This window comes from Nannobrachium achirus (assembly GCF_963921795.1).
Source record: "Nannobrachium achirus genome assembly, chromosome: 1".
NCBI classification, from domain to species: Eukaryota; Metazoa; Chordata; class Actinopteri; order Myctophiformes; family Myctophidae; genus Nannobrachium; species Nannobrachium achirus.
This window is the reverse complement of record NC_137810.1, coordinates 55,752,158-55,779,704: the sequence shown is the minus strand read 5'-3', so window position 1 is coordinate 55,779,704 and position 27,547 is coordinate 55,752,158. Positions and strand designations below refer to the sequence as shown.

At 42.7% G+C, this 27,547-nt stretch overlaps 1 protein-coding gene across 2 annotated transcripts; it reads right to left on the bottom strand.

The window, feature by feature from the left end:
- Positions 1-389: 389 nt before the first annotated feature.
- Positions 390-27,235, bottom strand: arhgap45b (Rho GTPase activating protein 45b). Of its 2 annotated transcripts, none has more exons than XM_080736381.1 (24): positions 27,070-27,235; positions 24,103-24,343; positions 22,699-22,878; positions 18,137-18,280; positions 17,848-17,932; positions 14,981-15,053; positions 13,896-13,971; positions 12,769-12,900; positions 12,609-12,670; positions 11,590-11,700; positions 10,276-10,356; positions 9,668-9,835; positions 9,432-9,569; positions 7,895-8,094; positions 6,298-6,407; positions 6,027-6,104; positions 5,790-5,903; positions 5,482-5,645; positions 4,628-4,816; positions 3,976-4,113; positions 3,485-3,750; positions 2,476-2,701; positions 1,872-1,956; positions 390-1,207 (listed from the first exon to the last, which is right to left on the bottom strand). In XM_080736381.1, the coding sequence occupies exons 1-24, from the start codon at positions 27,193-27,195 to the stop codon at positions 732-734; spliced, it is 3,663 nt and encodes a 1,220-aa protein (XP_080592507.1). In that variant the 5' UTR covers positions 27,196-27,235; the 3' UTR covers positions 390-731. The 2 variants fall into 2 exon arrangements, with proteins under 2 accessions (XP_080592507.1, XP_080592506.1); XM_080736380.1 differs by lacking the exon at positions 27,070-27,235 and adding an exon at positions 26,229-26,718.
- Positions 27,236-27,547: the final 312 nt, after the last annotated feature.

The following is a 27,547-nucleotide window of genomic DNA, read 5'->3' as shown; positions in this document are numbered from 1 at the left end:
GGTTCTATGTAAATAGTCTTCCCTGTGTATTTTGTTTATTCCTGAAAGTCTGAGTCAAAGGCCCAATCGAAATACACTGCTTTAGTGACAACTTATCCCCTCCCCTTATACAACCACTGTGGGCGTAGCCAACTTCAGGTGGGTGATGGGTGAAAACCAGGTATAGTTAACAGGTGGGGCCACAAACCTTCTGTACACCATTTTGAAAATATTCCTAATAGACCTGATGCTCATGTTTGAGGGAGAAGGGGACAATCACTGCACCCGTATTTAAAATGTAGCAATAGTTAAGTATGTTGCCTAACGCCTAATGAAGACATGGTATGAAGCAAGACATTCAAAACCCTCTGAAAATACAAATTTATTCATTTATTCAATCACGACAGGACAAGACATTCAAAACCAAGCAATACAAGCAACATTTAAAAAATAATCTTTATAAAAAAGAAAATTGTGCCGAAATAAAACCAGCAGCACTTTCAATTGGTGAAATGTTTGGAGAGAGCAATGTAAAAAATACTTTTATGAATAAATCAAAACAAATGATAAAAGGGGTTCAATTCTAAGTGGTATGAGTGATTGCATGAAACAGCAGGCTACTACCAGGCTAGATAAAAAAAACATAACAAAAATCCATTTTACAACTGGTATTTCAGTGTTTTCCGACACTCGAAAGAACATGTCTTATTGACACCCTGTTTGATAACATTGACAATACACGCTGATGGTTATCAGACATACTCGGCGTCTCTGTCGGCATTTCTGGTAAGGGGTAGTTTTTTAGCATATGGACGTGTGGGGGTGTGCCCTGCTATGCTCACTGTAGGGGAGCAGTTATTGTTGGACTGGTTCATGTTGAGCTCTGACATGGTGGCGCTCAGATCCTCTTCTCCACCACCACCACCAACCCCTTCCTCTTCTGGGGGTTCACACTGTGGCAGCGCAGGCAGGTCACCTCCATCACAGGCTTTAGGGCTCTCCTGATCCAGATCTTGCTCTTGCTCCTGCTCCGCGTCTGTATGACACATAGGCTGGCTGGACAGATCCAGGCTGTCCCTGTTGTTTTGGTCATCGTCTGTGCTGACCACACTGTCCTGCTTGACCAGGGTGTGTGACTTCTGTGAGTGTGTGGTCCCCTGGCCGCTGGTCTCATCCAGCTCCGAGTCAGAATCTCGATCCAGCTGTTCGCTGGAGCCCAGAGAACTGTCTGAATGGAAGAAAGAGACAACATTGCTCAGGAAGGGGTGTTAAAGGACAACTTTGTTTTTTTTACAACAAGGGTTCATATTTTAGATTGTAATTAGAGAAAAGAAAAAGTGAGTGTTAAAATGTTTTCATTTGCTTCGTTCTATTGTTTTATCACATTTACCTTGCTAAAATGTGGGGCATGCGTACGCATGGGAGCATGCGTACAAGTGGCTAAATATGTATTTTTAGACACAATAAGCCAGCAGTTTCTTTATTGCTATTTACAGTAACACTTATAGCCCCCATAAGTCACATCCAACCATGAAAGGTTGCGTTGTATCTTGGGAATGGGCTTATTCTGTGTAAAATGACATTTAGCCACTTGTACGCTTGCCCCCAACCACTGAAATAAGAATCTCTAAAACAATAGAACGAAGTGAATGAAATCATTTTAACACTCATCTTTTATATTTTTTTAATTGCAATCTAAAATATGAACCCTTGTTGTAAAAAACTAAAGTTGTCCTTTAATCCTGGACACTCCATTGAGACTGACCCTTATGAAGTAGGTCTGTTGATTTAATATCAAACGGACCAAGAGAATTCTCTACCAAGTAAAAAATATTAAATAAACTATGCTGTGGTGGACAGCATTATGCATTGTTGATTGTCTGAACTCTCACCACATCCCTCCTCCATCTTGTCATGGTCCTGTCTGTTCTGCTCCTCTGTGCCACCACTGTCCTCTGCTTCAACAGTGCTGCCACCCTGAACCAGAGGATAAAGCAAACACTGGTAAACCTTTCACACGCCAAGCACTGAATTGAGTAAACCTGTTTAATGTGGGTCAGTTGACAGAGTTACCCGCGTTAAGACATTCTGCAAAGACGCAGATCCACCTCTTGAGATTCTCCAGTGTAAATAAGACTTTGAAATGTCTACTTTTAACAATGTCAAACTGACAGCCCTGTTCCGCAGTGACTTATTATGAAAGTAAACTACATTGACATTTGACCCTCGGTTTTAGGTGTGAGGGGGATACAATGCTTTCTCTCTCTCGTACAGGGAACTAGAAAGAACAAAGCCTACCTGTTCCTGGTGAAAACAATGAGTCATTTAAAGCTAAAGGGAACTGCTGAAACAACAATGTGAAAACAAAAAAATTGACCATTTTCTGTGGTACTGTAGCTACTCTTAAAACCTGCACTTATACAAACACATTCCACAAAAAGGTTGAGAAGTAGTACAGTATTTGGCTCATTACTAGGCATGTACCAGTTGCCATACCTGTTGAGTGGAGGGAGTGGTACTAGAGGATGATGATGTTTTGGACTGGAAGATGGCTGTGTAGAAGACTATGAGGGCTTCTATGATGCGGGCCTGGTGGGGGTAGTCCACTAAGGACGACAGGGAGACCGTGGCCCCTGTTGGCCGGGGACGCATCAGGGAGGGCCCAAACACAATCCCCAAGTTACTGGGACTCATCTTGTTTTCATTCTCCAACTCTGAAATTCTGTGAGAGCGAGGATAGGTGCAGGACAGAGACGGAGGAAGGGAGAGGAATATGACAGTTGGTTCATTCAAAAGCTATTCAAACAACCCTTTTTAAAAAAAATATTGGCTCTTTGAACAGCATTGTTAACCATATCTGTAAAGTGTAAAATATACATACAACTATGTGAAGTCAAACTCAGTCTTTGACTAAATTACAGTATGTTTATACTGGACTCTACATCGGGGATGGTAAAATGTTCAAATACTTTCACCCTAAACAGACATAGTATAGTTTTTTGGGAAAGATAACTCTTCATAGCATAGCAGGGGTCTTTAACGTTTTCAGGCCAAGGACCCCTTAGTAGAGAGACAGATGAAGCAGGGACCCCCACAACCTTCTCATAGATTCCATATAGTTTAATCGTTTGACAGCACAATCCTCAGTGTATTTTAGATTCATGTCAATTCGTGTTTTCAGATATTTAACCACTTGAACTGTCAATACTAATAAACTTGACCTTTCACTCTGTAGTGTGCTCTTTCCCTTTACACCAAACCTCTTTGCCAAAAATTGCCGATCTGCGAGGGGTTGTGAGCTTGTAGATCTGCACATTTTTGGCTAGAGTTCTCAGAATAAGGACACTAGGTTTCAAGTGGTTAATATAAAAAATGTGAAAAAAAGTTTTATCGAACAAAGATTTGGAGGCCTCCCTGTAGTAACTCTGAGGACCACCTAGGGGTCCCGGACCCCCTATTGAAGACCCTTGCTTCATAGCATTTCACCCGCTGTGCTTGTGCTGACCTGCGGAGGTGGCGTATGATGTAGCGTAAAGTAGCAATGTTAGGCTTTGGCAGCTCCTTCAGAAGCTCCCTGAGCTTGTCCACGAGGACCAGCGCCTCCGGGTGGGTGTCTGGACCAAGGTCAACTAGCTCCGGCCCCCTGCCCATCAGCTGGCTGCCAGTACCCGACTCTGCATCCTCTCCTTCTGGGGTGTCAGCCTGCAAGCTCTCCTTGGCGAGCCCCATCAGATTATTGTACAGATGGAATGGCATAATGGGCTCTGGCAACTTGTGGGGGGTGGAGTGGGGGGATTTCATGGAAACAGGAATAAAATACACGTGTTAAAGGGTGAAACACTTAACGCACGCATCCTTTTTCACATACAAAACATCTGTGTTATTCTAAGCATGGATAGTTAACTCTGTCAACGTGGTTTTATAGTTCAATTCAACTCCGCAACAATTCCCATTTGTGCATGCGTCTGTGGGTAATGGGTATTAATGTATTGATACCTGTCTGAGGTAGAGCTTGAGGACATTGCTGATGTCATGTGGTGAACACTGAGACAGTTCTACCAGCTCCTTGCCATTTTCAAAGGACTGGCACAACTTCTCCACCCGAGTCTTCACCCCATTCACCCTGTAGATACCCTAGAAAGAGGTGATTGGAGATGTGTAAGTTTGCTGAGCACACATGCCTTTTTAGCAATGCCCTTCATTCAATCACACCATTCTGACAACTTCACTGGAGTGGAGTAGAATTTCGCTATCATTTTGAAGTAATAATATTATGTAACAGACAACGAATGCAAACCACCACTGATATCATTGTACCAGGAAGTATTAAAATGTATTATTGCCACAAATGACTATTGCTTTCAGATATACAAAAAGCAGTCTTGTAGATTTGTACACGCACCATTTGGCTGCTGTGGAGATTCCGAGCCCTTTAAGATAATGCAGTGTGCACCATGGCTTATGAACACACATTTTGCTGCATATTGTGGTGAGAGATAGAAAACACCTTCCCTTATCACATACGGTAATTAATGTTCCCATTTGAATGACATTGTCAGATAATGAACACACACCAGTGAATAGGTAATGCAGGTAAACAGGAAACAAACAAACAAACAAACCTCTGTCCCCCCTAACACCCCATTACCTTCATCTTGAGTGCTCGTCTCTCGATCTCAGAGATACATTTGGTGATGATGAAGGGGATGCCATCACTGCCACAGCTGGCTGCCTGGGAGAACTCTCTGCCAAACAGCTGTAGACGTCCATGCAGCTTCTTATGGCCACACTGGATGGCTAGTGTCTCCAGACAACGCTTGTGGCATGCTAGGAAGCACTGTAGGAGGAGGAATACAATGTCACTGTATTCTCAAAGTATTGAAAACGTATCAATACATACATCATAACCACACAGTATTTGTAATTGTTAGTGTCTGTACGCATCAGAATTAATTCTATTTCCAAGTATATTTGAAACTTGCACATGAGGAAGATTGTCCCAGTGGTGTTGGTACATTACACTGAAAACAGTACAAATAAGAGAAAGGCCTTTTCACACCGGCCCGTACCTAAGTGATGAACAGCCGTGGTAACAAAAAAGAAGGAAACATGTTCGATCGATATTACAACATGGTGAATCTCTACAACATGGACGTGTTCGTGGCTTCCGTGGGTCTTCAAAATGAGTGTACAATCAATGGAAAAACCCTGGCGCAAGGCATCTAAATAATTATATATATATATATAAATATATAAACACCTAATGTGTTAATTAACTGCACTATAATTACAAGAGCAACCATTTATCTGTGGTTAGGTGGTATGAGACAAGAGTTCATTTATTTAGTTTTTTTTTTTTTTTTGGGGGGGGGGGGGGGCATTTTCAAGCCTTTATTTGATTGCGAGCGAGAGAGAAATGGGGAAGGATATGCATCAGGCCGGCTGCGCAAGGACTGACCCGAGACGTATGCATTCTACCTATAATGATAAACGAACTCTCACCTCCTCACACTCAGCACCCTGGAAGTAAACGTAGCTGTCACACTCCCGGCACTTCGAAGGAGTCCTCAGCTTCCTTAACCGATGTGTCTGCGCGGCTTTGGAAAGGCCGATGTTCCGGAAGGGTCCAGTGGAGACCACAACATCAGGCTCCATGCCATTGACATCTAGACAATATGAGATGCATTAATACATCAAGATTCAGTAACACTATTCTTCCAACTTAATTCTGTAATAGTATATGTGCTATTACAGTTCACATGTCATTTAACTAAGTAAAGTACAGAAATAGGACAATCTGTGGATCATACTTGGGCTTTCAAAGGATGCCACGTTGGAAGCCACGTTGCCATCCTTTTCGTCTGCATCCTCATTGGAAGAAATGGTTCCAGTGGACGACGTCCTTGCAATTCTATTGATGTCACCTAAAATGTGCACACACCCACACAAACTTAAACATGCCTCTGCTTTGATACACAAACTGACTGAAGAAAAGTCAGCCGATGCATGCAAATCTATTCAATGACGGTAGATCCAGATTTACATACATGTGCTGGCAGTAGGAGACTCCAGCCCTCCAACACTGTCATCGCTAACTGTCGATCCCCATGACTTATGGCCTAGTTCTGGTGAAGAGAAACACATGACTATGAGTAAATACATGCACCTCACATAAAGAAAGAAAAAAGAAAAAGTGCACTAAAATATTCAAATGTTTCCAGTCTTGACCAAAAAAGTCCCTTTCCCCAATCCAAGTGATCGAATATTGCAATCATGCAATAAAATACAAAAGCTAAAACGCAGCTCTGCCCCACTCACTCTTTCGATTTCGCTCAGCCTCTCTGCTGTCTCCAGTGTCCACAGAACAGCTGTCTGTGCCGCTGGGCTGATCCGTGTTGAAACTGTCATTCCTGGCTCTATGGCCCTGCCTACGAAACATTAGAAAACAAGGCCAATCATTTCACTGTCATATATACAGTAGTCTCATGATTTTATCCGTAACTTCTGAAAGGCAAGGTCTGGTGCCAACCGACCCACTCATAATATGCTTTGTGCATAACTGTAGTTAGGGTTTTCCGATTAATCGATTTTTAATCGAAATCGGGATTTTTTCCTTTGGAAGATTTAAGAAATAAGAAATCGTAAAATCGATTTTCACTTTAATTAGGGTAATTCTTACTGATTGGAGCCTTGCACGGGGCAAAAAGTGCACAGTCCGGTCCTCCTAAAGCAGGACGACAAGGTCCGACACCAAATTAATACTGCTTTATCTCTGATGTGTAATGTCTTTGATGCACGTGCAGCGCACGTCAGACTGGGCAGGGCTCACCACATTAGAATTTGCTATTTGGCTATATAAAAAATTTAAAAAATAAAACAATAATAAAAAAAAATCATGTCCTTGCATTTTTTAAATGAAAACATAGTTGAAACAATGTATCATTCTTTTACCAAAATCGGAATCGAAAATCGACTTTTCTGAGAAATAAATCGAGATTTTATTTTTAGGCCACATCGAACAACCCTAACTGTGGTCCCAGGTTTCCAGAAGGTGGCATATCCGTTTCCTGTTCCACTACATTGGCTCAGCAGCAGATTTGAACTGGAACCCCAGTCGAAGGTGTCATGCGTTTCCGGTTCAAACCTGCTGCTAAACCAATCAGATTAAAAGGAAAACGGGTATCCCACCTTCTGCACACCTGGGACTACAGTTATGCACAGAGCCAGTTGCGTTGCCGCCTTTGGGTGAAAACCTCATGTCCAATCCAGTTCCTTTTTTATAAGAGCCTGTTGTGCACTTATAGAGCTGCCATTTTCACTATTTTGTGCGACACTCGACTTGTGTGATGAAGTAGGGCATTATTTTTACTACACAAAAAGTTCATGTGGAGATACAAGGTTTCTGCTTGACACAACTATATCAGGAGGGTCCCTAGGGGGGCCTCCAAATCTTTGTGTTATAGAAACTTTTTTCTCCTTTTTTATATTAACCACTTGAACCCTAACGTCCATATTCTGAGAACTTTAGACACAAATAGCAAATCTACAAGCTCACAACGGCTCGCGCTGCGAGGCGTTGTGAGCTTGTAGATCGGATATTTTCAGCAAAGAGGTTTGGTGTAGAGGGGGAAAAAAGAGCAGACCAAGTAAAGAGTGAAAGGTCAAGTTTATTAGGCCTAAGTATTGACGGTTCAAGTGGTTAAATATCTGAAAACACAAATTGACATAAATCCAAAATACACAGATTTTTGTGCTGTCAAACGATGAAACTATATGGAATCTATGAACAGGTTGTGGGGGTCCCTGCTTCATCTCTCTCTCTCTCAACTAAGGGGTCCTTGGCCTGAAAACGTTGAAGACCCCTGAACTATATAATGTGTCTTGGTATTGCTGTGCATTTTCTGGCATCACTTACTGTGTAGAGGATGAGGAGGTGGGGGAGTACGTCTCAAAGGCGTAATGACGGCTGGGCTGCTCTGGCAGCTGCAGGTCTCTGACATGGGCAGCGTACTGCTGGCCTGGGTCATACAGCTTACTGCTCTCACACAGGGTCTGATAGTGGACTGGCAAGGCCACAGTCTGCATGTGCATGTTCTGGTAGTAGGAGATGGTTGCCTGCGGGGGACAACATAGAGGGATGCTAAAAATAAAGCAGTATTCATTGTTGCCCTACAGCTATGCTGCCCTACAAAGGCAGAGTGCAGTAACTACGTTTTCGGACACTCCAACTTATTTGTGTCGCCCAAAGGTCATATTAGCCTCCATGATATTGGGGGATGAACAATTAGCTCAAGAACAGATATACAATCAGTGTAATATCACTTTTATGCCTTTATCTCATTTGGCTGATCAGCTGTAACACTTTTAAACCCATTCTTTAGTGAAATTCTAGGACAGTTAATGCCTTTTCGATCCCGATCCCGATTACAGATGTTTTGACAGATATTTGTACAAGCAAACAAGTAAATACAAAATACACACATGAACTGAAATGTATTTGTTTAAAGGGATCCCTGGCTAATACGACAAATATGCCTTAATACATTATAATTGTCCTCTATAAATACTAATAATGTAAAATTAAAAACACCTTAATTATTTTATTTCTTCTAGAAATAGCTAATCTTTCACTCAATAGGGGAAATGCCCGTCGCAAGTTGATGATGTCATAAATGTAATTTGTGATCTATCCCTATGGAATTTATGGCATGCATGTGCAAATAAAAACAAACATAATACTTCCTATGGTTAATATGAGCATCAAATCAATATTTCAAATGTGTTTGTGTTTTGTTTTTTTGCACATGCATGCCATAAAAATGACACTTATGACATCATCAACTTGCAACAGGAATTTCCCCTATTGAGTGAAAGATGAGCTATTTCTAGAAGAAATAAAATATTTAAGGTGTTTTTAATTTTACATTGTAATTATAGAGGACAAGTATAATGTATTTAGGCATATTTGTCATATTAGCCAGGGATCCTTTTAACCACTTTAGCGCCATTCAAATCTTTTCAAAAGTTCACAACGCAGTCGAGCTTGCAGATATTTTTCTGGGAGGATCATTTACAAACATTTCAAAACAGGCACGCCAGTTTGAAAGTGGTTAGAATTGAGATCAGCTGCATAATCCTTTATCGCTAATAAAGTCAAATAAGGTCTGATTTATCGACCCGACCGATATATTTGTCAGGAGTGCATCTCTCCATTCGGACATGTCTCCTTTCCGACATGTATCCATTCCGACACTAACCCTATCTCTTACCCTAACCTCTATGGAAGTGTTGCCACTCCGACAATAAGGAGTCACTGTCGGAGTGGCGACATGTCGGAATGGAGAGCGCCCCCCATTTGTCAGGCTCTGTGCTATAAATCAAAAGATGAGGGACAGTGAGTCTAAATGATGCAGACGGAGACTTTACTACAGTGTTTGCGTGTCAGTACTGACCGAGCGCAGGGTCTGGTCACTTTGTTTGATGACTTCCTGTAGCTGTCGCAGTACAGTGACCTTGGTGTGTTCCAGATCCAGCTGCTGTGTGGTGGCATCAGCTATACAAGTCCTGTAGGTTGCCTCAGCTTCATCTGCCTGCAGAGAGAGAGAGAGAAGCAATATGTACCATTTTCATTAACCAATTTGGACCTGGTGCTACCTCGCTACGTTGACAGCCCTAGTGGTGATCAGACCTTGTTGCGAGTCTCCTCCTCCAGGCGTTTCTTCTTCTCCAGGGACTTGCCGGTGGATTTGCCTCCGTCCTCCTCGGCGTGGCAGGCGGCGGCTTTGGCCTTTTCGTATTCCTCGCAGCGTGCCATGTAGGCCTGCTTGGCCTTCCGCAGGTTCGCCTCACATTCCATCTATACACACACGTGAACAACAGTGCAGAATTTTACAGTTAGATGATTTTTTCGTGGTTTTAGGCCTGGAATTATTTTATACTTTAGCTATTGAAAAATAGCAGATATACAAGCTCACAGCGCGGCACTCGATGCTGATAGATTTTATGGATCGTGAGTAAATGTTTTGTTACGTTTGCCACAATAGAAAAAAAAGAATCTTTTAAAAAACAATTAAAATCAATACATTCCAACAGATCGGCTATTTTCACTATTATTTCTAAATAGGGCAGTGGTGAATTCATACTGTATTTTTGAAAGTACGAGTGCCAGGGAGACACCAAATGTATCTTTTGTGTCTTGAGCTGATAAATTTGCGAACCACTGCCATACAGTAGGGCTAAAAATGACAAGACCACAGGTATGGTTAAGAGTACAAATGAGAACAAAAGAGGCCATACTAGTTTCCTCCTGGCTCGAAGCCACTGCTCCTTGATCTCCTTCCTTCTCTTCTCGTGCTCCTGTTTACGCTGCTGTAGGGGCTACAAACAGAAAGACACTCATGTTTATGCTGCTGTAGGGGCTACAAACAGAAAGACACTCATGTTTACGCTGCTGTAGGGGCTACAACAGAAAGACACTCATGTTTACGCTGCTGTAGGGGCTACAACAGAAAGACACTCATGTTTACGCTGCTGTAGGGGCTACAACAGAAAGACACTCATGTTTACGCTGCTGTAGGGGCTACAACAGAAAGACACTCATGTTTACGCTGCTGTAGGGGCTACAACAGAAAGACACTCATGTTTATGCTGCTGTAGGGGCTACAACAGAAAGACAGTCATGTTTATGCTGCTGTAGGGGCTACAACAGAAAGACACTCATGTTTATGCTGCTGTAGGGGCTACAACAGAAAGACAGTCATGTTTATGCTGCTGTAGGGGCTACAACAGAAAGACACTCATGTTTATGCTGCTGTAGGGGCTACAAACAGAAAGACACTCATGTTTATGCTGCTGTAGGGGCTACAAACAGAAAGACACTCATGTTTATGCTGCTGTAGGGGCTACAAACAGAAAGACACTCATGTTTACGCTGCTGTAGGGGCTACAAACAGAAAGACGCTCATGTTTATGCTGCTGTAGGGGCTACAAACAGAAAGACACTCATGTTTATGCTGCTGTAGGGGCTACAAACAGAAAGACACTCATGTTTACGCTGCTGTAGGGGCTACAAACAGAAAGACACTCATGTTTATGCTGCTGTAGGGGCTACAAACAGAAAGACACTCATGTTTACGCTGCTGTAGGGGCTACAAACAGAAAGACACTCATGTTTATGCTGCTGTAGGGGCTACAAACAGAAAGACACTCATGTTTATGCTGCTGTAGGGGCTACAAACAGAAAGACACTCATGTTTACGCTGCTGTAGGGGCTACAAACAGAAAGACAGTTATGTTTATGCTGCTGTAGCGGCTACAAACAGAAAGACACTCATGTTTATGCTGCTGTAGGGGCTACAAACAGAAAGACACAGAAAGATCACACACGTCTGCTTGGGGGTGTCATTTAAGTCAGTGGTTCTCAAAGTGGATTTCAGGTTCCTTTATGGAGGTCTTAATTGAGCCTTACAAGACTGTAACTTTGACAGTGTACAAATGGAACCAAATTGCTTCCATTTGTACACTTGTACAGGGTTAAGGGGAGACCTTCAAATGTCAAAGTTTGAGAACCACTGATTTAAGTACTGTATGTGTGCGTGTGTGAATGAGTACCAGGATGAAGGTCTGGTTGTGCAGTCTGCTGTGGGCCTGCTGAAGGCCAACACTCTGCTCCTGGTCCTGCTCCAGAGCCAGAGAGTAGATGGAGAAGAAGGGCATGTGGGGCTGGAGGAGGAGAGGAGAGGATTAACACAGATGTCACATGAAGTGGGCTACAGTATTATATGTTTTTTAGCCATTATTCTAGCGAATAGCTATTATTTATTTGATCCAATTTAAGCATACTTTTTTAAGCCCCATTTATACTTTTGTCATTCAAGGTGTATTATCTACATGCTCACATGAATCTCCTCACGATGCGTTTTGCGAGCATTTTGATCTGCCATTTTCACAATTTTTCTAAATTGATTTATCAAAAAAAAAAATATTTTATTTGTTTTAATAATGGATTGAATTGATAATTCGATTACTGTTGCAGCCCTAAATGTGAAGAAAGGCTCCAGTCCGAGTACAACAATATGGTAAACAACCAATGAGTGGTCAAAATGAAGAGAAATTAACAAAGTGAATATTGGATAAGAACTTAATATGTGATAGAAAGGTAAGCAATTATGTAAGAAAGTAGAACTTTTGTAATACTAGTTTTTTGAATGAATTTATATAATCACGATTGACCTCAGTTTTCTGGACTGGTTGTTAGACATCAGAGCTCTAGTGCAACTACACAAGCTTCCACAAATGTCTGGTTCCAATGCACAAGAACTCATTTGGAAAGTTTTTTTTGTGGTGTGTCCAATATGATTGTGCAGTCAAATGATCATAAATGGCTGGGAGATATGAACAAAATGAAATATCACAATATTCCTTTTACCAAATATCAATCAACTTTCTTTTTGGCTTAAAGGGAGGACGGTTTTGAGGGATCTTGCCATTTATTACTATTTTATTCCCCAACACTTTTCCCACATCACGACATGCATAATGTGACAATATCTAGTCTCATACCACGATAGTGATATAATATTACTACATTGCCCTGCCCCAGGTAGACGGAAGAAATAAACCATGTTTACTTGTGTGATGCTGTGCTTGCAGGACTGATACAGTCTCTGAAGGTTCTTGGAGAACTCCATCTCTAAAAAAGGGACCAAAAATAATTAGATTTAAATTAGATTTGCTGACAAACCAAGATACAAAGATATAAAGAGGATGGTTCTGGAAATGTATACACACCCAACGAGAGCCTCTTCTCCACATAACTTATCAAGTCCTTCATGTACTTGGAGATCGTCTTGGCGTACAGCAGAGCAGAGTCCACTCCTCCTTCGCTGTGCTGCAGGATTATATCCACCTCCTCCACCCTGCCTACACACATGCATAGTATACACACATACTGTTACTGTGCTTAACAACAGAAACTATGACAGCCTGTGACAGAATAAGTGGAAAAGGTGTGAGTAAGGCAGGGGTCTTCAACAGGGGGTCCAGTCCTCAGAGTTACTACAGGTGGGGGCACCAAATTCTTGTGTGATAGGATAATTATTTTAAATTAACAACTTGAACCCTCGCATCCCTATACTCTGAGGAGAACTTTAGCCAAAAATAGCCGATCTACAAGCTTTCAACGCCTCACAGCACGAGGCGTTGAGAGCTTGTAGATCAGCTATTTTTGGCAAATAGGTTTGGTGTCGTGGTAAAAAAGGGCAGACCAAGTACAGAGTGAAAGGTAAAGTTTACTAAGTATCGACGATTCCAGCACACGTTTATACAATATATAGAGGGGGTCCCTGCTTCATCTCCCTCTCAACTAAGGGGTCCTTAGCCTGAAAACAATTGAAGACCCCTGGAGTAATGGATAGAGCAGCAGAGCAATGAGGGTTGTGGTGTGGCGTGTGTCTTAAGTGTTAAGACAAGAAGGGAAAACATCACTCTCACTGAGACTTTGAGAACAATAGTTAAAGGAGTAGTTCACCACTTTTCAACCTGTCTTCATATAATAGGTCCTCACTAATGTTCATGATAAAATATCACAATTCTTTTCTACTCAGTCCAAGTCTCCTAGGAGAGCTGTGGGAAGTTCAGAATCCATCGTCTTGTGACATCATCATTTTTTTTCCACTTTAAAATTGCAACTTTTCAGGAATAGAAAGCCTGCAGTTTCTATAAGCTGGACTGGCAATCGATGATGTCACAAGACGATGGGTTTCTGACCTGCCCACAGCCCTCCTGAGAAAAAGAAAAGAAAGAAAATGTTTTGAGTGAGGACCAATTATATGAACATAGGTTGAAAAGTGGTGGAGTGCCCCTTTAAGACATCAATTGAAGTGGGAGAAAGTGGAAAAGATAGATGGAATTCCTACCGCTATACTGAGGGTCATTCCTGAACAGGCTGCCATCATGTCCTTGACCCGAGGTTGCGTGCAGGTTCTCCATAGACTACAGGGAACAAAGACCACATCTAGAAGTCAATAACAACAAGCAGAAGTCTAATCTAAAACCCAACAGCCCCAGGGCAAAATGTATTCCTCTGAAAACGGACCCATGTTTTAACACTCAAGTACCTGGAACGCGCCCGAGTCGCGTTAGATTTTAACCACTTTAACCACTATTTTATGCCTTAACCATTGAAAAATAGCAGATATACAAGCTCACAGCGCGGCACCGAGTGCCGCGCTGCGAGCTTGTAGATCTGCTATTTTTGAAAAAATGTGAAAATGTCTTTGAATATCTTTGACCCGATCTTTGACCCGACTTCTAAATCCTTCCTCTAAATCAGTGGTTCTCAAACTTTTTCATGTCAAGGACCCCCAAAATTACAGGTATTTAGCCACGGACCCCCATCTCAAAATATGTTGTTCCAGGGACCCCCCAGAAGCAAATATTTGAGTTACAAATGTTCGCTTTTAAATAGATATATTCAAAGACTTGCAAAGAAATATCATGATTTTTCAAAAATAGCAGATCTACAAGCTCGCAGCGCGGCACTCGGTGCCGCGCTGTGAGCTTGTATATCTGCTATTTTTCAATTGTTAAAGCGGTCAATAATCCTAGGCCTAAATGGGTTAAGCCAAGTACTACTTTAGGCACTGGCAAATCCACTGCTACATTATTCAGGTCTAATGCCAGTTGCTCAATCGCAGTGATTAAGGGGCTTAGAAGGAGGTTATCTGGACCCTCAGAGACAGTGTGGCTGCAAGTGTGTAATTGCCAAGTGTGTGAGGAACCGGCATGATTTTAACGATCCATTCCATTTAAAACTGAATTAATGTTATTTTCTATAGTCATTTAAACCCTATACCGAGTTGACCATAGTCCCCCAGGGCTCTCTAATAGGTTCCTTCCTGTATTCACTCTACACTAAACAGGAGCTGCTGAATGTTTGCCCCTAGAATATGGACAGTAGGGTTCATGTGGTCAGTACCAGTAGAATGCACAGAATTCATACCCTGCTTTTCTCAGTTGGCAGCAGGTTGAGCAGGGTGCTGCTGTCCACCTCTCCCATGAGCAGCTCCGACACACTGTGGAGAGACAACACAAAATGAATGGTACGACTGAACACAAAGATCCAAGCCTAGCGAGTAAATGTAATATGAAGACGGGACAATGAATATAGTGATCCATGCTTCAGAAGGAAAGTGTAACAAAGAAAACGACCCAATTGTCACATTGCAGTATGACATCATGTTTGAGACTATAAATAGGAGGTTAGAAGCAGCAAGTCAGTTGTATTAAGATCGAGTTAGTTAAAGGAACCTATCCGGCGAATCACCAACTCACCAGAGCCCAATACGGATTGCAGCTTGTAATAACCATATAATTAGAGATTAAAATAATCCTAATTCCCTCCTCGACTCTGCGAGCCAAGATCTCGTAGGAGCGATATATTAACTAGAAAGATGCGATTCTGGGAAATTGCAAGTGTGGTTGCCTAGTATATATTGTAGCCAAATTGTCACGTGAAGCTTGACCAATCCTCGAGCTTGCACCACTCCCCCATTGAACTCAATGGACTTACTATTTATAGTCTGTATTGTTTATCCAGGAAATAATAATAATTTAGGAAGAAAAGTCTATTGAAGAAGAACATTGAATACTAGAAGTGCTAAGCATCTAGCACTAGAACGGTATTATAATATGCCAGTAGTTCAAGTGGTTATTGGCCCTGGACCCCCGATTCTGCATTGAAGCTGAGCAAGATAGACAGTGTGACTCATCACCAAGATTAACTCCCCCATGAAGGTGAAGTAGGCACCAAACCTTTGCTACAGAAAGAATTATACAATTAAAACCAAAGTAAGAAAAGGCCTTTCATTGTAGCAAGTAGTATAAGAAAGGCCTTGGTTGTAAGTAAGCAAGTAGTAAGTGTGGTTTAAGAAAATGGTCTGTTACAGTAGATCTATTATATGGCAAATAATAGCCTTTATCTGTGTTTTGTTTGGCTTTTGTATACTGCATCTGGTCTGATTCATCATCATCCGTGTCATCAGTCTGTGTACTTCGCATTTTCCAATTTCTGTGTTAAAATAATTATTTTAATTGGCCTGAACCACTGGTGTAGCGGTCCAGGCACCGAGGCAACAATAATGTAGTCTGCAGCGTGTCACTCCATATCTCTCCCCCTCTCCCCCCCATTTCTTGTCAGCCTACCCATAATAAAAAAGGCATAAAAGCCAAAATATAATGAATGATAAAATTTCATTTTTAGCTCGAGTAGCAGCAGTAGCTCTACAGTAAGCATGGCAATCTAACCAACTGCATTGTCATGGGAATCTATGCACCTAAATGTTCCCCAGAGGATGACCCCTACTGATTTATGGGAGCCAATGAATGGCCTTTCCTCTATGCTACCATTAGACCAGCTTGCACACAATGCTAAAAATCAAATGGGCAGATTGCCATGAAACTCGCCGATGACAAGCATACTCCATGATGGCCTCTACTTAACGCGACCCAATGGGGCTTTTAAGCCGTGACATCATTTTGTAGGCAGAGGAGAATCTGCCCCCAGAGCATTTTCTGTCCCTCGCTATTTCAAAAAACAACGACTAAAAAATAACGACTAAAGTATAATTCTAACACTTTCCTTTCAACAACAAAGAGAAGAAAAATGTGTAAATAGTAAAAATAGTAAAAAGATTCACGGAAACTGGGGGCAGAAATTCTCCTCTGCCTACAAAATGATGTCATACTTAACAGCCCCATGGCGTGTCTTCTATCACCACCCTTAGGCCAAAGTTTCCACTAGTACAGAGGTCATCTCAAATTGTAATGGGCGGATTGCCATGAAACCTGCCAAGCACATTCATGCTCCCTCCCTGGAAGAGGGACCCTAAATATTTTAGCCATCCTCTGGCACCACCCTCAGGAAAAGACGTCAACTTTTCTCACGTTTTCTCATAACCTAATAAGATGAGCCCTTCTGATTATGGTGAGCCCATGGATTTCCTCTAGTGCCACCCTTTGGACAATTTCCATTTGGGTGTAAGGAAAAAGCATGGACTCAAGGTGCTGCTAATATAGTGGGGCTTTAAGACTCTGGATTGTTTCAAATTACAATTCAATGTGGAAAAATACTCCCCCCTCCCAAGAGGCCCTTTGCCAAGATACCATGAATTATCTATCTAAAGCATACAAACAAATATGTATCTTTAGGTTGTGATTCAAAGAGTAGAAGACAGAATGAGGAAATGGCCTCGAAAAGGCGGAAATGTTCAACTCAACTGTCATACTCTGCCCACTAGCTTCCTCCTATGAGTCTATGGTGGTGATTTAAATACTTTGAAATGAAAACATGAAATGTATGAAAATGTTCTTTTAGAGAGAACGTTCAGGTACTAAAGAATAAAAGATGAACCAACAGGTGTATACTTTGATCACTTGTGGAACTTAAATACAGTTAAATTCATTAGTTACACATGACTGTCTCCAAGCAGGGAGAAATTTCATTTTCATGTTCTTTTAAAATCGATAGCAATCAGTTCAGACAGCAGCCAGGCACTGAGCAGGGTTTTGGTTTTGTGTCATACTGCACGCAACGTAAAAGAAACCCACTTCCTGTTTTCAGCTCTGTCTCATGCAAATGTGTCACCAGAACTGCACTTCTCTCCAGACAACGTCGTACAGGTTCCATATACACAGAATGACTATTGCTCTGTATACCTCGAGCCATCCCTTATACACAGACTCCTGATGGACTACACATAATACTAGCAATAATAACCAATACAAGCAAGGGTAGGGTCATAGAGATTAGGTTTGCTGCTTTTAAGACTGAGATTCCACTTCACTAAACAGATAGAAGAGAAGACTTACTTGCTGCTAAATGCAACTGCAATTGTCTCAATGGCCTTCTCAAAGTCCTTTTTGTCTGCCTCGTTACAAGCCTCATAGTGAAAACCTAAAAAGAAAAATCACAAATAAGCATAGCTCTCATATATATATAAAAAAAGTTCATTTAATAGACAAAATTTGCTCTACGTTAAAGGTTTGCATTACACCAACTAATAACGATGGACGTCATTACATTTAATTTCACAATACATCAAACTAAACTATCACATTTACCCCCAGGGGGTACAGGGTTCCTGAGCAACTAACTGACCTTTGACCTTGGATATGAGCATGCCAGCGGCGGTGAGGATCTCCACGGTGTTGAGCAGAGGGTAGGTGCTGATGACCTGCCGTAGAACCCGCAGAACCTCCCCCAGACACTCATGGGCCACAGGACGCCGACTCTCCTCCTTACCTGGTTCAAGGTAAAGATGGGGCGATAAGCGATATTATCGTTTATTGTGATTAAAAAAGAAACAAACGATAATCATTATCGTGGAGATTTAATTTATCGTGAAATTGTCCTCCGTCATGCACTGGGATCAATTCACCTTGTATTTGCAGAGCTGCATATCCGGTACCACTTAAACCTTCTATTGGTAAAACATACTTATAATATACGTACGTACTTGATAGTCTTTTTTTCAGTCTTTTTTTCAGTCTTCCAAATCTCTTTGACAAAATATAGCTGATCTACAAGCTCACAACACGCTGCGAGCTTGTAGATCGCAAATGTTACGCCCCAGGATAATGGTTGCAAATGTGTAGGCAATGACATTTTTTCCTGAGATGGAGGGAGATGGAGGGGTGGAAGTGAAAGGGGGATAAAGTGGGGTTGAGGTAGAAGAGAAGCAGACAAATGGCAAAGAGGGTGATGAGAGAAACTGGAGAAGAATGGGAATTTGTCACGTCTTTTCAGAACATTGAATGGTGCAGTAGCTGAGATACCGAGCTACCAGTAGCTCGTTGTCACCAATGCCATTCAATGCGTTGATGGCAGTAGGTTTTTGTCATCCTTCAGTGGGTTGACAAAGACAGGGAAATTAACATTTACGATTCTGGCCCCCTGGTTTACAACTTCTAACAACGCCGAGTCAACTCATGCGACCTTCGCAACGCTCGACACTGCGACTCACTCACTACCGCTCGTTCGGTGGAGTCTCGCGTGGATCAAGGTCTCCTGATACGGCGCGCCTCCGTCATGGACTCATCTACTGAGCCCCGTCGGTAGGTCATGTCTCCCAATCAATGGTGTGATTAACCTACCCAGTATCAGTATCTCAGCTACTGCATCATTCAAAGGTCTGAAAAACGTGAAAATTCCCATTCAGTAGCCGCTTTCCAATCCGAGGGGTTCGCACTTTGAAGTGCGCATTTGAAGGGCTATGACGTCACTGGGCCGCGCCAAATAGCAATCTACAAGCTCACAATGCGTTGCGATCTGATCTGTGACCAGTGACGTCATAGCCCTTGAAATGCGCACTTCAAAGTGTGAATCCCTCGGATTGGAAAGCGGCTAGTGTGTTGATATCATTCGAATGGCGTGCAGGAGTTAGGATGACAGGGAGAGTATGGGAGGTTCAGAGGAAGACATGACTGACGAATTTGTGTTGCTTGAGTTGGCATTGCCGTGTGACTGACGGAAGGGAGCAAGTTGGCTGAGAGTAGCTTGAGGCCTAATTGATACTTCATCACGACTGGTTTGCCGTAATTACTGATATTCAAGTGGAAAAACTTGAAGCATTCTGACCGCATTCAAACAGCATTCTGGTAGAAAACAGACAAGCCGTCAGACATTGTCAGCACTAGGGATGCTGTATCGGTACTCTCAGTATCGGCACTCGCCCCGATACCAGCCTATTTTGCTGTACTCGTACGATATTGCTCACGGAAGCACCAGATACCATTTTGTTTCATAAATATGTTGATAACCACATATCAAAAGTCCTAAGACAGTTTTGTATGTGTTAGTTCAACTAATGAACAGTGTTTTCACCTTTTCTCACTCTAGGCATGACAACATAATTATTTAAAGCATTTTATTTTGGAGCGCCACACACTATTTAAGCACTTGTACAGAAACTTAACTTGCAGTATCGGTATTCGGTATCGGCAAGTACTCAAATTAAGTACTCGTACTTGTACTTGGTCAGCAAAAAAAGTGGTGTCGGGACATCCCTAGTCAGCACCACAGTAAAATCCTTAGGTGTGAATATAGAGGTAAATACTGTGGCTTTTACTGCGTCGCAGCGCTTTCTTGATGTTAGTAACAACATGTGCAGCCTTCTGTTCATTTCCTCATTTCTTGTGTACTGCATCGTCTGCGTACGCCTCCCTCTTTCTATCAAAGCAGCTCTCTGACAAAGACCAGAGGGCAGCCGTCCCTCCGTCCTCTCCCTTTTTGCGCCCACGTGGCCTCGTCTGTAAATGTCTGTCTGTGTCAGAGGCAAGAATACAAAAGGCAGAGGGCTACGTGACCTGCGTCTTGTGTCACAGAGAGGATGTGGCCCTTTCCCATTGTTTTGACCGATTAGAACCCGACAACTGTTCTTGCTGTACCATTCTGGTCCTGAATCCACTTCGTCAGCTTTCTGTTCTGGCTAAAGTCAGCAACCTTTTCTATTAAGTATTATGTATCAAGGAATTTGGAAAAAAATTATGGCCACCATTCTTTAGCTTTGCTGGATGTGCAAGAGAGTGCAGATAAATCAAGGACCATACCAGTGGTCTGGCACGTTTAGCCCACTGACTACAACTCAGTATAATTAACATTACTGCCATCCATTTTCCAAAGCATACAGTCGTTTGTTTGCGTTTCATCGGATTCCATTCAGTTCACGATGAAAATCAACTTACAGACTTGAAACTTGTTTGAGATAGGTAATCCAACAGACTAAATACCATCATTGTATGGTCACATTTTGTCAAATGTTATTGCATTTGAAAGACAAAGATAGTCCCTGGAGATTAGCCACACCATGTTGTTTGGCCAACATAGTCTCAATTATCCAGGCAAAGTTTACAAGAAAAGTAAACGAAGGCATAATCTATAAATAGAGCAATTTAACAGGAAAAGGTCCCATGTCTGTGAATGATATATGGCACAAGCCATAAATAGACCATGACCGGTATGCAATACGGTAAAGGTTAAGGGGAATTGGTTTGAGTAAGAGTGATCACAGTGGTGGTAAGGAGTGGAGAGTACGCTCTGTGTTGCTGATGTGATAGGTGAGGGGTCATGGCGATGCAGCCAGCCTATCAGAGGAGGAAATGTGAACGAGGCCTTTCTTTCAGAGACTATCCATCATGGCTTCCTGTTTAGAATGCTCACCATGGGTGGAGAACGACACAGAATAGAACCAGATAAAGAGAGACAGACAACCGTCTCATCTTGACCGTGAGAAACCAAAATGTGTGTCCGAACAAGTCTTTTCATCCGTTTAAACACATACATTTTCCCAAATATTATGAACAGAGATATTTCTAATACCCGAGCGTTTAGAAAGGTCTTTACAACTGCTTCAATGGCACTTCTTTTAAATAAACAAAAATGTTGAAATATATCCCAAGATCAGACCTTAAGGCTAACCTTCACTCCACAATGTCAAGTCATGAAGGGAGTGGAAATGTTTCACCATTCTAGCCCTTGTAGCAGCACATACTACATAGTAGAGCAGGGGGAAGAGTGTGTGTGAGAGGCTGCAGTAAACAAGAAGTAGGCTTCCTGCTGGAGACAAGAGCGCGGTCGAGTCTGTGGGCGCAGCGGAAACGCAGCCCTTCAGTTGGAGAGAGGAAGCTACAACTGAGGCACTTGTCAGCTCGCTGCAAAGTGGCTCCACGCCTTCAATACAGCATGCACAAGGCGGGTTAGCAGGAGAGATACTGAAGTCAGGGTCGTCACAAGGGGGGGGGGGGGGGGGGGACTGGATTAATTATTTTATACTTTAGCTATTGAAAAATAGCTGATATATAAGCTCACAGCTTGCACGGAGTGCCGCACTGCAAGTTGTAAAAATGTGTGAAAATCTGAATACATGTAATCTTTAAGAGAACATTTTGCACAAAATAATGCGTTCCCAGTTCCCCCTGTGAAGAACATTCATGGGGGGCCCGCAGTGAATCCTTGTACCCAGGGCCCAGAATTTGGTGAGACACCCCTGACTGACGTTGGTGGGTTCCTGGTCGTCTCCTCTTCCTTATCAAGATGCAGTGGAGGAGACCATGTCAGCCTCCCACCTCCACCACTCAGAGCCAAGAAGGGGAGGAGGAGCCAAAACAACAAGTGTTGTTCCAGACTCCTGTTAAGTACGTATGTTTTGTGTGTGTGTGTGTGTGTGTGTGTGTGTGTGTGTGTGTGTGTGTGTGTGTGTGTGTGTGTGTGTGTGTGTGTGTGTGTGTATACACACAGACACACACGTCACACATCACAACACAATAACACTCAAGAGACAATGGTATACAGTCACCATTCCAGTAGCCAAATATTAAAACTAACAAACAAAAGGGACATTAATTACAGATATACACAGAAATATGCTTGTGTCAACGGTCCTATTCATATCCCTGGGTCTGTGGTCCCTGTGGAATGAGGAGGAGGTTCACTCTTGTCTGTCACTTGCCATTTTCACCAAACTGTTTTACGAGGCAGAGCAGAGAGCCTAACCCAATCATTTAAAGTTGAATAAGTAAATATTTGGGATGATATCAATCATGTCACCATTTCTTTCCAATGCTTCCAAGAAGCCTCACCCTTCCACGAACTGTACTTGGCAGAAAGTTCATAGACACAGCTTCGCGAAAGCATCTCATTGCTACATTCTCTCCCCCCCTTACCTTCAGCCAGCACGACATCCTTCAGTTTCTCCACAGCCTCAGCGAACCGTGCCACATCCCTCAACAGGGCTGGGATGTCTTCCACCTCGATGGCTGTGCTCTCAGGACCATCGGTTGGGCTGGGGGACGGGGCTGCCTTCCCTTGGCCCTTCCCCAACACCCAAGACTGCAGTGGGAAACCTGGGGACACACACAGCTAGTCACTCAACCAACCAGGCATTTACAGCATTATGGATTATTATGACCATTACACTTTAGGAAAACAGTTTCCTGACATAGGGTTGGATTTCTAAACGTTTGGCTTGGACATTGAGCCTTGTTCATGTTTCCATAACACCATTTTTGCACTAGCACACATGCACACCCCACGGAAGTGAGTAAGGAACATAAGGGTAACATAATAAGGGTAAACACTTTGGTATCTTAACTTTATAGAGCGAGTCTTGGAACTAGCTTCAACAGTCAAGACAATATCACTGCATCTCTTTTGCACTGTATGACGTAGGGCTGTACAATTATGGACGAAACGATTATCATTATTATTGTGACACAAGCATACCACTGCTTTCACATTCATGTTGTGCTACTGTACATCACCGCTAATGTTTGAATCAAAATAAAACAGGTCCTCCATAATAAATAACAAAAACTTAACACTAAATGAAATCATTCCAGTGAGTCTTTCATTCCATTCATTGTACTGTACATGCATGATGGATGCGAATAAAACTGCTCAACCTCACTAATTAAGTTTAACTGATACTTTGATCAATTGTGCAGCCCTAGTAAGACGTCAATTTTATGAGGACAGGATTTTAGGTATTGAAATGGACACTGTATTTTAAAAACCTCATCTTTATACTGTACTGCCCAAACCTATTTAGGATGTTTAATTCCTATGGTCAACAAGTGGCGTTTCCACCAGATTTCTCCTGGTTCAAAGTCAAAGTCCCAGTAACTATGTCACATATATGTGCACTTCATTCTCCGCATTTGACCCATCCCCTTGGGGAGCGGTGAGCAGCGGCAAGGAGCTGCGCTCGGGAATCACTTGGTGAATTGACCCCCCAGTCCAACCCTTGATGCTGAGTGCCAAGCAGGGCGGCAATGGGTCCCATTTTTATAGTCTTTGGTATGACCCGGCCGGGGCTTGAACCCACGACCTTCCAGTCTCAGGGCGGACACTCTACCACTAGGCCACTGAGCTGGGTCCATTTCATGCAAAAAGCAGGTGTTCCTAACAACTATGTACATTCAATGCATGTTACAGCTACAAGTAATCTTTCAGCAGATTTGGCCTATTAGTGGTTTGTTGCTAATGTTTCAGGCATGTGTGGATATTGTGTGGGAACTGCAGCAGACAGGAATATATATTACGAAAATAACTGCAATTTATGACCAAACCTGCAGCGCTGGCGTGCCTGCTGAGGGCCGTAGGCCTCTTCAGGGTGCCCACCGGCGATGGGCAGCCCACCCCTTGCAGTCCCGCCATCTTGCCATGATGGGGGTTGGGCGTGCCTGGGCACGACATGGAGGGGTCCAGCAGCCCCGCGGAGGTGGGGGTGAGAGTGGAGGTGGAAGAGAAGGAAGAGTTGGGAGTGACGTCGACAGCATCTCTACGAGGCTGCTCCTGGAGAATGGACAACTAAGAGAGAGAGAGTGGGATAAAGAGATGGAAAGATGGAGCAAGAGACGGAGAGAGACCGCAAAATTGATGAGAAACATCAATAAGTTGAATGGAATAAGTTGAAAACAGCATGCACACCAATTCTTTTATTCCCTGGACTACAGTAGGGATGGGATGATATTAACATTTCATATCACGATTATTGTGACAAAAGAAATTGTGATTTATGATATTATCGCGATAATCAAAATCCATTATCCTGGGGCGGAACGTTTGCCAAAAAATATCAGATCTACAAGCTTGTAGATTGGATATTTTTTGGCAAAGACATTTGATAGAGTGAAAAAAAAAGACAATCAAGTATGTATATTATTAATTATTAAAGTACCTTTTACCGATTATAGAGGGTTTAAAATTTAAACCCTCTATAATCCGGTACCATTTAATCTTTAAATGGTACCGGATATGCAACTCTGCAAATAAAAGGTGAATTGATCCCAGTGCATGGAGGACGATATCACGATAAATTAAATCTCCACGATTCGATTATCATTATTGTTTTTAATCATGATAAACGATGATATCGCTTATCGTCCCATCCCTAGACTACAGAAGAAAAAAATAATGTATAAAAACCACATTAAATGTTTCAGTCGCAAGGACGGTCCGTGCGATCGAATCGGTTTTGGTTTCAATGCGAGGTATTCAGCATGTGCAGGAATTAATTTATTTAAAGAGGAAGGGAAAAAAGGTCAGGATGGTCACAGGACTTTATGCCTAGAACCAAACAGCACGAGGGCAACAATGTGACTGGTTGACTTGTGGTGTCCAGGACAACCAGCAGCGACCTTAAACACAGTACTGTTGTTGGTAAACACTGAAATGGAGACTTTCACAAGATCCTGCGCTGGCTTATGCAACACTTCCTCACTCAAGAGCTGCTTCAGGGTGTGGCCAAATGGAAGTGTCTATAAGTTCTGAATTAACTGTATTTGGGAAAAGTATCGTTAATATTAGGTGATGACAGATACGCACACGGTATGAAGGCTGGGCGATATCAGGAAAACCTTCGATATTCGATAAATATGTTGAATACCTCAATATCGATATTACTCACGATATTAGTAAAAACAATTGCATTATATAGTTTTTAATGTTTTTCTGTGTTAGGTCCACTGCCTGCCTAACCCAGATAATGAATAGCATATCCATGCATGCACACTGCACAGTACATAGAAGGGTTAGGTAGGTTTTATTGAAACGATCACACCTGGTTACAGATGGACTGCTTTTTTGCATGTGCTACGTGCAAGTGTTTGTTAATTAATTTGACACACACCAATACCTCATTTCAAGCAGTCTTTGTCAATAATGCCCAGCCTTACACGGTATATACAAAATAAAAGTTAAGAGAATAAAATCAACACAGCAGCTAACTGTTACTGGACACATCCACTCGCCATAATGTTTTGCAGTCTCAGCATTTTAGAGTGTTTATGAATAAACCTGCCCAAACCCGGGTGGCAGGTGTATGCCCTCCAGCTAGATTGTAAAACATTGTCCATAAGCATCATCTGACCTTGTGACAACTAGTACTACTAGTACAGACACAGAAGCAGGTGACTCTTCTGCAACAGGAAGCAACGCCATATTATGGCGGTTTAAAGCATGATGGGGATCTCATTCATGGATGACTACCAGTCGAACTAATGACATGTAGAAATAGCGAGAATTCCCCCAAATGCATCACCCATTACTAAATTATAGTTTCCACTACAGTGAGTGATTTTTAATTTCTTTTGCATAAAAACAAAATAGCCGAATAACCATTTCCAGTAGATATATTGGCGGAAACATGTGGTCAACAAGCAGCTTGTGGAAACAAGCTGTTGTGGAAACATACCTGCTTAAGCCATATGTTGGGTCTGTTGGGAAGTATGTCCAGTTTATCCTTGCCTCCTTTAGACTCTGTTTTCTTAACTCTCTGGCTAGTAGAGTAAGGATTGTAGGTGGTTTTTCCACCACGTTTCTGCATGCTCCTGTCCTGTTCGTTCCTATAGCTGTCTCTGTCTCTCCATCTTAAGCAGAAGTCACTAATGAAACTAGGCTGATCTTGCAAGAGCAGAGCACCCCCCTGTGTGGCTTACACTGGCTTGAACAGATAGGAGGATAGCCTACTTCTTCCTATTTCACACAAACTGTTGAGAATGTTGCCAATAAAAATGTCAAAACCTGTAGTAGGCTCTACAATAGTCTATATATTATTTTCTTCTTATAGCCATCTAGGCTACTTCTCATTGAAGCATCTTCGAAATGCCTAAAATTGTAACAGCAGCAGCCAGTTAGAAGTAGTAATTGGGATGATAGCCCATTAAAACACGCTAAAAACCGTTATCTCAGTCAGTTGACACTTTCCACTCTCCTCACGAGTCCTCAGTCTGTCAAGTAGACATGTTCTTCTCAAGTCAAGTCGTGATCTGACAGTGCACAGTGGAGTCACTGACTTCGAGTCAGTCACTCTGACTGACAGCAGGAAATCGTTTCAAAAGCCTGCCCTGATGTTGTATATATACTTCGTCGTACGCCAAAAAAGAACCGATCTGCAAGCTCACAACATCAACACACCGAGATCAGATGCGACACCTCGTGAAGCTTATAGATCAGCTATTTTCGTCGCGGCAACGGCGGAGCATAAACATAAAAATCTAATTAAAAACCAAAGTGCCAATGATGAACCAACTTACCGACGGGACTTGGCCCTGCGGCGCGGCGCCGGGGCTTCCTGCTCGGCTCTTCTTGGAGATGGACGGCGTCTTGATGAGTTCCCGTTTCTTTCGGCTGAACATCTTCAGCGTGCCCTTGCCGTCCATGGCGTGGTGGACCTCGTTGAGGCCGCTGACCTCCTTGAGCCGGACGAACACCCCCCCCACCCACCCCCCGACTCGCCACTTGCGGTGCGCTCTGTGCGTCCCGGAGCTCAGAGCCTCGCTGCCATCCAGTCCGCCCTGCCTCCGTCCCCACGTACACCGTCTGTGGTCTGCCGTTCTAGTCTCGTTGTCACACATGGGAGGAGAGGGGAGAGGAGCGGAGGCACACGCACGCACGCGCACCGCACTGACACACACGCACGCACACAAAAAACTACTGCTGACAAACCTAACCGTCACCACCACAAACAGTCAGCAGCAGCGAGAGAGAGAGCAGAGCACGAGGGCTATGCTT